Source organism: Brachyhypopomus gauderio, chromosome 4 (genome assembly GCF_052324685.1).
Source record: "Brachyhypopomus gauderio isolate BG-103 chromosome 4, BGAUD_0.2, whole genome shotgun sequence".
NCBI classification, from domain to species: domain Eukaryota; kingdom Metazoa; phylum Chordata; class Actinopteri; order Gymnotiformes; family Hypopomidae; genus Brachyhypopomus; species Brachyhypopomus gauderio.
Window position 1 is genome coordinate 22,337,557 of NC_135214.1, and position 12,419 is coordinate 22,349,975.

The following is a 12,419-nucleotide window of genomic DNA, read 5'->3' on the forward strand; positions in this document are numbered from 1 at the left end:
TCTTATCAATCCGGCACGAGCGACAATTTATTTAAGGAATCACTTGTTCTCAGCTAATAGAGTCTCGGTGGGAGCGCCACTCCTGAATTAGCTTGGCATGGCGATGTGGAAAAGCCCCGCGGGACTTCACACGGTCCATCTGTCGAAACATTGCTTATAGCTCAGTTCTGGCTTCTGACACGAAAGCGACCCGCGCCACTACCCAAATAAACATTATTCTACCGTTTCAGAAAGAGCTCCAATAGAAATGTGCTGCCTTGCCCTGTTTCATTTACCTGAACAGTCTGAGAGGTAAATCACACACACACACACACACACACACACACACACACACACACACACACACACACACACACACACACTCACACACACACACACACACACACACACACACACACACCGTTGAGGCCATACAACCCTCTCCTCCTACTCTGCGAGTCACTAGGGGATAACGAAGCTCATTTAAAGAGCTTTCACTTGCAGTGGGAACCAGATATCCTGGACACCCTTAGTCCCACTTCACAGCTTGCAATGTGCTCTTGAGTATTTTTTACAGTTAATACTATGTTATACTATGCTGGAAATCACACGGGAAAGTCCATTTGAGTTTACTTAACAACTCTAAACAGATATTGGTTTGCATGATTCTAATAGGTGATCATAAACTAACATTGCTTGGGAGCTAATTAGCCTTGATGCGTAACAACACTAATGGATACCATCCATATCTGGGCTAATTGATCATTTTTGAGGAAAGTGGAAAATGGTAGACAAATGGACTTTGGTTTTCTTATTCAAGCATTCCTTTAAAGCAGACACTATGAAAACAAACATGACCGATACATGAAGAAGACAAAATACATTTTCCTCGCCACACAAAGAAAAACAACGTAACAGCATAGATAGCAAAACAAGTTGAACAGGTGTGGGTTTCCCGAAACGTTTGTAGCGCTAAGTACTTCGTAACCTCGTATGAAACGTACGAGGTTAAGAAGTACTTAGCGCTAAGAACGTTTCGGGAAACTCACCCCAGAACGATAAATTATTAAGTTGAAATGAAACATGTAATTAAACATGTAAATTATATTTTAATCCATCAGTGATCACCAGCTGACACTTCTAACTAGTCAATCCAGTCCACAAAGATTTGCATTTATTTAAATAAACTATGATCTAGCCGTATGGTCCAAGCAGCAGATCAGCTCCATAAAAATCACCCAGATACATTTTAAATCCAAGACTTTACATAATATATTGTACATCTAAATATTTTATATCTATTCAGGCTGTATGCGTATGTTTGTGTATCTGTATTGGTAAGAGTGAGACAGACTGTGTGTGTGTGAAATTTATTTATATAATACTTTTCGCAAAATCATTGTCACAAAGCAGCTGTACAAATGTTTGGGTCCAGATCCCTAATGAGCGCCAGTGGTGACAGAGGCAAGGAGAAACTCCCTGGGTGGAATTAACGAAGAGGCCCTGGCAGGAGTCAAAGACTCGAGCCTGGGACCAGTCTATGGGTAATGCATCGTATATAGTCCATGTAGCTAGTTCAGTGTAGGTGTCAGCATTTCCTGTGTGTCTAGGGGAGGCAAGAAGTATCTGCGTCTATTGTAGTGTGTGTGTGTGTGTGTGTGTGTGTGTGTGTGTGTGTGTGTGTGTGTGTGTGTGTGTGTGTGTGTGTGTGTGTGTGTGTTCAGGCAGTAGAGAGACATAGAGAAAAGCATAAAATCAGTCCGTTCTATCTCCACCTTCTGACAGGACACAGAAATAATGGAGAGAGACACCACCGAATCGAATCTGACGCTGATCCTGGCCGACTGCGTAAGCATCGTGGTTTCAGAAATGATTCATCGACTCCACCGTCATAAAAACCTCCAGACAAAGGGAGACCGCCGTTTTACAAAAGTCACTCTAAGCCGGACCCCTTCGCAGTTTACATTGGCATCGTTTATCGAGCTAGCGCATAGTAACAGGACGCCACCGATAATGGGGGAGAAGAGAAAAAAAGAAAACCGCCGAAAAAGGTCACGATGAAAACGAGAACACTACAGTAGGTTATATAAGCAATCGAGCGAGTGCAAGCAAACCGGCGGCTCTGCACAGAGCAGCGGAGGAGAGGAGCGAGGGAGATAAGAGAGAGTAAGAGGAGAGAGAGAGAGAGAGAGAGAGAGATTCACCAAGGCACATTACTGCGGTTTCCTTTTCCCACTGTATCCAGCCCTCTAGCTTGGATCAAACTCATGTCGTTAAGGGCCAAGCCACCAGTCCTCAAAGCGACTTTGGTGGCCAATCTGTGTCCATGTTGAAGGACAAACATACACGCTCACATTTTAGGGCCTCTTGTGATCTGTTCTATAGTGGTGCAGTTCATATTAACGTAGGTATGATAACTATCTCACAGGTTAATTCAAATTCAAGCCTCTCAAAGTTATTAACTGTGTCTTTATTAGCTGTTATTGTGTAGTTTTAGGGGGAAAGTGCTCCATTTTTAATTAATTTCCAAACCTAATTTGGTGTATTTCTTATCTGGTAAAATACTATTTGAGTAACTTCTCAGTGAAGTATATGAGTGAATACGACATGTTTTAAATTGCAAACCCATTGAATAAAATTCAAACAAGTGGTACTTGACAAATTTAGTTTACTCCAAGTTGGCACAGGTCCCCAGCTGAATGCTTGCCTCATTTTTCAATGTGCAAAAAAAGAGAGAAAAACAAAGAAGAGTGATGTTCTTGGAACCGATTGCACCTTACAGTGTTTCCATGAATCAATCTTACACTATTGCCTGGTAATTAATGCTACCTGGGCAGAAACTTGAGCTGTGCGCGGAATTTCGACTTGGCCTGGACGTAGCCGGTTTTAGGCAGGATGTCTATGTGGTTCTTCATCTCCTTACACACCTCGAAGGTCACTCTGAGGGCTGTGCTGGCTCTGAAACACACGCAAACAAACACAAATGAACACCGGCCATCGAACAATGGAGCGAAAAGTTAAGCGACGAGGGGCCGCGGGTAGAGGAGGAAGCCGCAGCTCACCAAACATGCAGCGTGGAGTCCTGCTGGGCCTGCCCTCCTTCGCCAAACCCAGGGCTGTCAGGCACCAGCACATAATGACCTGTGCCATGCCACTAATACCACTGGAGCTGCCCCCTAAGCAGGACTCAGCCTTGTGACTTAGAGTGGCAGAAGTGCGATGAGTTTGCCACCGCATTGCTCATTTCTAGTTTCAGCCTGCTGCATGGATGAAGGATTGAGGAAGAAAGAGAACGCCTCCTGAAACTTTTAGATAGCTCCTCACTTTTATAAAGCCCACTAATTTGTGTAATATCCAATATTTGTCCAAGAGTTGTTTCAGCGTGAATTGTGCTTGTACCGGGGTGGCAAAATACAGAAGAGGAAATGTATACGTTGCTTCTAGTGAGCTGAACATATATTGTGCTGAGAATACTTGGTGAGACCACCCACAGTCACCTGATCGTTCGGCACGATTAAAGGCTCCCCGGAATGTGCGATGGTCTCCTTCGTCTGCACTATAGGGGTGACCTAGTTTTCATGGAGGAATCCGAGAGGCAAGATGCGCCTTGCGGGAAGGAACTTCCAAATCGAGGAGCTATAAATGGCGTTGCATCCCAGGAACTCTCCGCAGAATTCCGACTACGCACGCCTACAACTCGGAGCACAATGCCAAGGGCTTTCAGTTCTCTGTGACTCACCCGCAATGGGTGCGTGGTAATTTCTCAACTTCCAAGAAAGGTTCTGATGGCACTTTATTGAAGAGGCTTTAATAAAGACAGCTATGGTACTCCTACGTTAGTGACAGGACATGCTAGAAAGGGTGAATACAGTTGGTTAAATTAGTAGTTAAACGGTGGCAAAACATAGCACACTGGCTCAGCTCAGCCCACTGTTCCTGTGTAGATACACGCTTATGAATATTCAAACCATCTATAAGGGTGTTGCACGTGCACAGTGAATATATAATTTAGTCCCTTTGCAGTGTCCTTCAAGTCGGGTACCTCGGCCGTCCCTCAAGGGAGAGGCAGAGATGAGTTCAATGACGACAAGCCAGAAATTCCCTGACATTGCACTATTCTGTCAGCAGCTCATTTCGCTGCCTTTAGTAATGTGACCCACATAGTGAAAGGCTCAACAGATGGTGCAGGCTGCAGGCAAGGGCAGTGCTGGTCCGTGGACCGCGACTCTTTACTCACTGATGCCGCTGATTTTAATGGAAGCTCGTCGCCATTTTCCCCCCGATGATTTCAGGGCAGGCTTTGAATGAAATTAATAATTGCCTTTCGCAAAAACTGACATATTTCTGCCTGGACAGCACAACGGTATCTCTGTGAGTCTGAAATACACATCTAAACACAAAAACATTTCTACTCTGCCCGTATCAGACTGCAGTTGCTTAACTCCGGTAACGGGCCTTGATTTTACAATAACTGCTTTTACAGTAACTGAGGTAATATTTGTCTTGTCTTGACGGTAACTAAACAAACAGCTGGGAAAGTAGGGTAAACGTTACTGTTACTCGCAGCGGTGCGCCACGCCAGCAGTTTCCGTCAGTGGCATCCCACGTGGCTTTTGTTTATGTTTTGTTGTCTGTTGCACATGTTCTAAGTTTTGAGCAATTTCCACGTCCCACTCAGGTGCTGTATGCTTTGCGTCAGCATCTGCACCACCTGTGTCTTATGTCATTGTGGCCTGTGCTTTGTAAACCATTTCTGTTTGTGTAAATGATCATTAAGCTGGCTCTCTATAGTTGTGGTCAGTTTTGATTCAGTAGGTTCATTAAACTCTTCAGCTGGAGCGTTTGCTTGCTTTCTTTTCCTGCACACATTACGCCCGTGACAGAACGGCTGACCGTTTTTAGAAGAAGCAGTCCCCCTTTTGTTTTTTCTCCTTTTTCCTCTGCATGCTGAGTCGGTCTTCTCCTCCCTTCCAGCGGACTCGTTAGCCCGGCTCATGCGAGTACAGTGTTCCCCAGAGCTGGCTGGGGGCCGGGTCCGCCCAGAGCTCTCTGTGTGGGCATGGAAGTCCCAGAGTTCTCCCGGGAGGCGTGGACGGTTCTCCGATGCTTGCCGGGGATGTCGGTGCCATTACCATCTCACGCCAGGAGACCTGCCCTGCCTTTACCGTCTGAGGCAGCGAAGAAGCTGTATTGCGAACAACACCTCAGGTAGAGGAGCCCCAGTGTGGGGCCTTCTGGGGCCTACCCCTTCTTCAAGAACATATTACAAATACACAATAAATCACATTGCCTCGTAATTAGTGTCAGAAATGTCTAGATTTTTTTAGATTTAGAGATGAACAAATATTGGTCTAACAAATGTTTCCTGATCAGTCCCATTCACTGTAATTATGCGGAGAAGGGCACTGCAGTAATCAGCCGTGTGACAATGAGCCGAATTAACTCATTTTGGATTCGCTCATTTTATCTAATTTTACACAGTGCCCAGTTACTGTTCTTGGGCAAATGTTTCAAACAGGTTTCTTTTGTTCTTTAACAACTGTGAATGGCATCATCGACATAATTTAGCAGTGCTGCTCACAGCAAAGACAAAGTCAGAGAGAAAGCATCATCATGGCAGTGGCCATGGCAAATGAACACAACCACACTTTTCTCTTCATAAATAATTAATGATTCTTATTTTCACTGACGTGGCCAACTATAGGACATGTTGTATAGGACACTACATTGCCAAATGTATTTGCTCACCCATCCAAATTATTCTAATCAGGTGATCCAATCACTTTGATCGCCACAGGTGTATAAAATTAAGCACCTAGACATGCAGACTGTTTTTACAAACATTTGTGTAAGAATGGGTCGCTCTCAGGAGCTCAGTGAAATTCAGTGTGGAACTGATAGGATGCCACCTGTGTAGCAATTCCAGTCGTTAAATTTCTTCCTGACCTCAACCCGATAGAACACCTATGGGATGAATTAGAGAATTAGAGAGCCAGACCTTCTCATCCAACATCAGTATGTGACCTTACAAATGTGCTTCTGGAAGAATGGTCAAAGGTCCCCATAAACCCACTCCTAAACCTTGTGGACAGCCTTCCCAGAAGAGTTGAAGCTGTTCTAGCTGCAAAAGGGTGGACCAACATCATATTGAACCCTATGGATTAGGAATGGGTCACTTAAGCTCATATGTGAGTCAAGGAAGGTGAGCGAATACTTTTGGCAATATAGTGTAGCTCATGCAGAGCTAGTAACATATTAGCAAACTATGATTGAAGTAAACCTGAAAAATACTTTTTTTGATGTTGGGAAATGTGTTTATTGGGATTTTCATTACAGAGATTGTGCTCTGCAGAAGTTGCAAGGCCCTCAAATCCTTCATCCTCAAAGAGATGAAGGTGTGAAATGGTGCCCCCTCTGGCCCTCCACCCCTAATGCACTAACTCCTCTAATGTCCCTCACTGAGTCTCCCCCAGCTCAGGCACCGTTGTGTCACTCTCGATGCCTGGCAGGTCCAGATGGCAAACGTGGTGTGTGTGTGTGTGTGTGTGTGTGCCCGTGTGTGTGTGTGTGTGTGTGTGTGTGTGTGTGTGTGTGTGTGTGTGTGTGTGTGTGTGTGCCTGTGAGCGAGCCCTGGAAGGCTCTTGAAGGCCTTCACACACTCAAAGGTCCACCCATATTATTGTTCCAGTGTGCCTGTGTTCCGCCTCTACGCTTATACTGTACTGTGTGAAAAGCTGCAGCAGTCAACCCACATAGTGTGGCAGCCGCACTGAAAAGAAAACTTGGAGGACTTTCAGAGGTTTTTATTTTTTTTTTTACTCTATATTAGGAATCCTGCAGCCCAAATTCAGAAGCAGCACGCAGCTCGCAGAAGAAGCAGAGGGGAAGAGGACGCCCGTGTGTGTGTGTGTGTGTGTGTGTGTGTGTGTGTGTGTGTGTGTGTGTGTGTGTGTGTGTGTGTGTGTGTGTCTGGGGGGGGGTGTTTTTGTGTGTGTGAGGTATAACGGTACAAAGGATTCTAAAGGGTATTAATCACCTCGGTGAGCTGGGTTTTGTTTGCGTGCATAGCTCTGTGTCTACATGCGTGTATGTGATGGTGCGTGTGGGTGAGGGTCCATCTCTGAGTGGGGAGAAGACACCTGCTACACAGAAGACCAGGAGCACAGGATTATTCTGAGCTGGATTTAGTCCACACAGACCTACATGTCAACTGTTTTTGCATCTTGAATCAGAGCTAGGTTCCTTCTCTGTAGTGTGAATACTTTAATCACTGCAAGCATGTTTTTTATTTTTGGAAAGGTGTATTTATATTTTTCAGTAAGACCAGCATTATGGTGTGACAGTGAGAGTACATATACCATGGGGATTCACTTAAGTGAATCTGTAAGTATCTATCACTCTCAAACAAACACAGAAACTCAAACCAACATCGTATTAAAAACATTTACATAACATAATATATACATAATGTATTGACCAGTGGTCAGACCCACCTGCTTTGAACTTCAATGCAGTCTTGGTAAAGACGATCATACATGCAGATCCTCAGGTCAACACTGGGCTGGGTGACCCACACAGGAATGCTCTCAGCCACACCGCGGACCAACACCACGATCTGCACATTCCAGAAAGCACGCGTGTGGCCGATACACAGGAGGCAATGTCAAAGCCAAAGGCTCCTGGCCACATAGCACTGCTTACCGCTTGACATTCAGCCTGTGAGAATGTGATCCGGACGTCGAGTCTCGTCTCCCCTGGGAGGGTCGGTGTGAACACCACGGGCACTTTGACACTCGTGAACGGGCCCACATCCCCTTCGTGTGCCTGAGGGGAAGAGGAAAGCAGAAAGATTCTCCTGACATGGAAACATCTTGTCAAATGTGTTTTCCCTACATTGCTTCAACAACAGGACTACAGTAGCAGAGCCAATCTAGAAAATCTAGAAGACTCTAGAAGGTGACAAGACAAACGAAAAGAAAAAAAAGAAGAAGAAAGTTTCTGTTCTCCAAACAGGGCAGTTGAGAGGATAAAACGTAATGTCTAAAAGGGAGTCAATAATTCAATGAAGGAACATGCTAAACCTCCCTGATTACAATTTCAATTATTTTCTTCTCTTTTTTCTGGCTAGTCAAATTCAATATATGACCAAGTAAATCACGCCAGCAATTTTCTGCAATTGGCCATCACTGCAGTTCCCATGTGCAGGCGATACTTAGCAGGTTTTATGAGCCTGTGGCTATACAGAACTGGGAAGCCTCTAAACCCACCAGAAGGGTATTAAGGTAAACTGAGTGATATTAGACACATGGGAGGCAGGAATCAGAACAAAATGCCTGCTTGGCTGTCACCATTGCAATATTCTGTAATATATTCCCACTATATTCCATTTCTTATCCATGTGTGTGAGCTAGGGAGAAGACCTATATGACTGAGAATATCATAAACCTTTCAGAAGGCAGTTCTGTACTCAAAACAGTACAATTTTGGACACTACACTCCATAATGCTTTTCTGGAACTACAAAAAAGTATTTATGGATGTAGTAAAGTTTATTTAAAACATTCCAGACAAAATGAACGCTGGCTACTCACTGCCCCAATGCTGATTTCAGAGGGCTGGAAGACCCGGTCCTGTTCACCCACTGTGACCCCGCCCTCCGAACCCACGCTGCCAGAACCCTCCTCATCTCCTGTAGCCTCGAAGCCTGAAGACACGTTATAGCTGCCAAAAATGTACCTAAAATCAACAGTCACTGCCATCTTTGAAGCTGGTTTGCACAGGGAAAGTGCGTTAATTGGAGGCAACATCCTTAGAAAAAGTATTAGGACACAAAAATGTTATTTTATGTTCACCTGATTTTACTTCAGTGTGGCTTATGTGCTCAGTACTTTCTTGGTCTGGTTGAACAGCTTCTGAACCAGGATTCCCAACAGTAGTGCCACTCTCATCGGGTGCCTAAATAAAAATATACTTTTTTAACTACGAATGTATACTGAAATGTACTGAACGTACACTGAAATGTACTGAACGTATACTCAAAAGTACTGAATGTATACTGATGATATTAATTCAGCCATCAGCCATCTAACACCTCATTGATGCCACCTTTCATGAAAACATTACATAATGTTAACTGAGGCCTCACGGTAAAATCAATGGAATAAAATTCTACACTAATATGCTTGTTGTATTAGTTGACTTAGCAGGTTAGAAAAAAAATAGTGCTCACTTACTTGTGTGCTAACACAGGAATGCTGGGATAGATGGTGGAGGAAAGGGCAATCGCTTGAGAGGGGACTTAGTGCATAGCGTGTTCCCAAGGCCCCCCTGTTGGTCAGGGTGATTACCCGTGAAATTGTCTCCCCGACCACATGCGTGCCGAAGTCAATGAGGCTGCTATCAACAACCATCTGGGGAAAACGGTGACAAAAGAAAGACATAACTATTCCAGAAAAAGTCTCACCATCGCCAAAAAAAATCGGATGTATTATATATATATAAAGAACACATTGTTAATTTGAATAATAGCGCGGCAGTTCTTACCTCACATCTTTTCCTTGTGCACTTGACAGTCACATAAAAAGGGCCGTTAGCCGACTGCAGCTGGATGCTACCATCCAAATCCTCATTGAGCTGAAAGGAACGGAGAGCAAGTTCGTTCTTGGACGTGGTTTTCCACAAAAGAATGATGCGTGTGTGTAATGAATTCCCAGTAGCTCTATTTTTCATAAACAATATGAAAATATCATCAAAATGTATTTGTTAAGGATATTAGTGATTACACTTTGGGGTAAAGTCTCATTTTCTTTTTCGTCTGGCTAATACAGTAGGCAGGCAGCACCCAGAAAATGTTAATTTGAAACGTGGGCGTAGAGCACAGCTTTTTCTCAACAAATAGGAAGCTCTGTTTTGAGTCGATTTGTAAAAGTGAAGGCAATCAAGCCTTTATCTGTGATTGACCACCTTAGGAGGCTCTTCTTTACCCACAGGAAAGTATCAAGTGATCACTGACAGTTCCAGAGCTGTGCTCTCATGAAAAACCAAACCTTCTCGTGGGAGTTGCTTTGGAGAACAAGAGTGCATGAAATACCCAGTTGTATGTATGTATGAAAAGATGCTCCTTAAAAACAGCTGGAGACCAGGACTGGCAACAGTAATAAGGCTGAACATTAATTATTTTGGTATGTGTCGTGGAATAAATGTACGTGTACATACAGGACACACAGAACATGTGGCACTACATCCTGATTCGCTGGAACGTCTCAGTAAGGTCAAATGGCAGCGATGGAGAGAACCAAATAATCCTTAGGAAAGTAGACCTTGTTCGCAGGAAACACCTTTTAGATCCTATAGCTCCAAAGTTTCAATCCTAATTTGCTTTTGGAGCGTATTCTGGCACCTGGCACACTGCCACGGAGCGGAGCATATTTTGCTTGCAATTCAGCCACCACAAGTGAAATCCCAGATTTCACAGGTTCAGTTTGGGGTGAGAGATTTAGCCTTGCACTTGCAGGATGACATCCCAGCATAACAACCCTGACTGTGCTTTGACAGCAGGACTGAGGTTATCAGAACATGACAGAAGAGCGTGCCGCGGGACTTCTCTGCTGCTCCACACGGGAGCTTGCAGGGCGGCGTCTGGCTTTCTTCAGGCGTGAACTTCTCTCGCATGGTGCGAGCTCAAAACCAAAAAGACCAACATGGTCTGCGTCTCCCTCGGGCTGTCAAAGGTCCAAATGGCAGGCATCTGGAGGAGTGCTCAGAGCATGGTGGTCTTGGAGTCTTATCCCTCATGATCACAGTCAGCTCAGGCTCAGACGTGAGTCACTAGGAGGGAGGCTTAACTCGGAGCTCTTCCCAACTGTGAGAAACCGTGTACAGCTGCACCTTCTGAAATCAGCTGAGCAAAATTTACACAAGGACACTTCTGAGTTCACTGGCATCTCCTACTGTCACTTGGCTGGGTCGTAATGGCCATTCGACATGTTGAACCAATGTTGAGGTAGTCTTGATTTTACTGCTTGCAATTTCCTCTCTTTACAAACTTTACAGGCTCCCAGCTAATAATCAGCCTTGATTGGTTGAGTTTGGATGACTGGCTAATAAGCAGTTCTACTTTCAAAATACACACTCACTCTCTGCTCTGATTCAAGTATACCCGTATCTACTCTGGTATTGAATAGTGCAGCCTTGTATAGAACAGTATAGTCTGGTATAGAAAAGGAAAAGCCATGCTGGAGTCCAGCCTTATTATGTTATAATGGGTTGACCAGAAATTGGAGATGTGAACTTGTTCACTGCTTAAAACGTTCCACACCCCCTTTGGTTTACTTCTTATTTTACTTCAGGCATGTCAGTCTTGCCGTAGCATCCCTGTCTGTTTTCCTGTCAGTCTCTCCAATATGCTTTTTGTTTTGGTTAATTCCTCGCCATTGTTCATCCCCTGTTTGTGATGGTTAATCTGAGTTCACCATTGTTCCAAGCTGTTGGTGTTTTTAAGTCTTTTATTTCCATGTATCTAGACCCTTTGGTTTTCTGTTTTACTTTTTGCGAAGCATTCTGTTGTTTCTTCATTTTTCAGTACATTGATTTTTTTGTTTATTTGTGTTTGTGGTTTCCGTTCTCTTGTATAAATGTTCTCGTATAGAGCATGCTTCTACTCTCACATCATTACATGACATCACTGAATCAATTCTGACGTTTTTGGACTTATCTATTTCTGTGCTTGGTTGCATACAATGTCAAGGTACAATGAGCTGCATAAAATACATTCACTGGCCACTTTATTAGGTACACCTTTCTAGTACCGAGTAAGACCCCCCTTTGCCTTCAGAACTGCCTTAAGCAGAGTCGGTCAGAGTCAGAGTGAACTTTATTGTCATTCACATTGTACAAGTACGAGGTGACAAAATATCGTTCCCTGGGGCCCAGAGCAGCCGCTGTATCAGAAGGCGCGCTGCCGTTAGGCCTACACAGAATTTGGGGAGAAACATAAAGAGATAATCACAAGGAGGAGACAAAAAAAATGACCACAGATTATTCTAGCAACAGGACAACAGTCTGTGTGCACGCAAAAAAATCCCCATAGCACATACAAGCAGAGAGAGGCGTGATTCATCTAGAGAGGGGAGGGGGGAGCCAGAGGCCTGGCACACAGTTTTTGTGTCAAAGTTTGAAAGAAACGGAAGAAGAATGTCCTTTGTGGCACAGATTCAATAAGGCACGTTATCCTGTTGGTAGTAGCCATCAGAAGATGAGTACACTGTGGTCATAAAGGCATGGACATGGTCAGCAACAATACTCAGGTAGGCTGTGGCATTGACACAATGCTCAATTGGTACTAATGGGCCCAAAGTGTGCCAGGAAAATATCCCCCACACCATTGCACCACCACCACCAGCCCGAACCGTAGATAAAGACAGGATGGATCTATGCTTTCAT

The 12,419-nt window shown here is 44.3% G+C and overlaps 1 protein-coding gene across 14 annotated transcripts in view; it reads right to left on the reverse strand.

The window, feature by feature from the left end:
* The window catches only part of cfap74 (cilia and flagella associated protein 74), a 74,978-nt gene that overhangs the window by 28,669 nt on the left and 33,890 nt on the right, over positions 1–12,419 (reverse strand). For all 14 annotated transcript variants that reach the window (XR_013130489.1, XR_013130485.1, XR_013130491.1 and 11 more), the window contains exons 16-22: positions 9,522–9,611; positions 9,212–9,388; positions 8,831–8,933; positions 8,570–8,682; positions 7,681–7,803; positions 7,473–7,594; positions 2,809–2,937 (exon numbers count right to left, since the gene is read on the reverse strand). Coding sequence is in view for 3 of the 14 variants with exons in the window: in XM_077003053.1 (XP_076859168.1) it covers positions 2,809–2,937; positions 7,473–7,594; positions 7,681–7,803; positions 8,570–8,682; positions 8,831–8,933; positions 9,212–9,388; positions 9,522–9,611 (857 nt within the window). In the remaining 11 variants the exon portion in view is untranslated. The remainder of the gene's footprint in view (positions 1–2,808; positions 2,938–7,472; positions 7,595–7,680; positions 7,804–8,569; positions 8,683–8,830; positions 8,934–9,211; positions 9,389–9,521; positions 9,612–12,419) is intronic.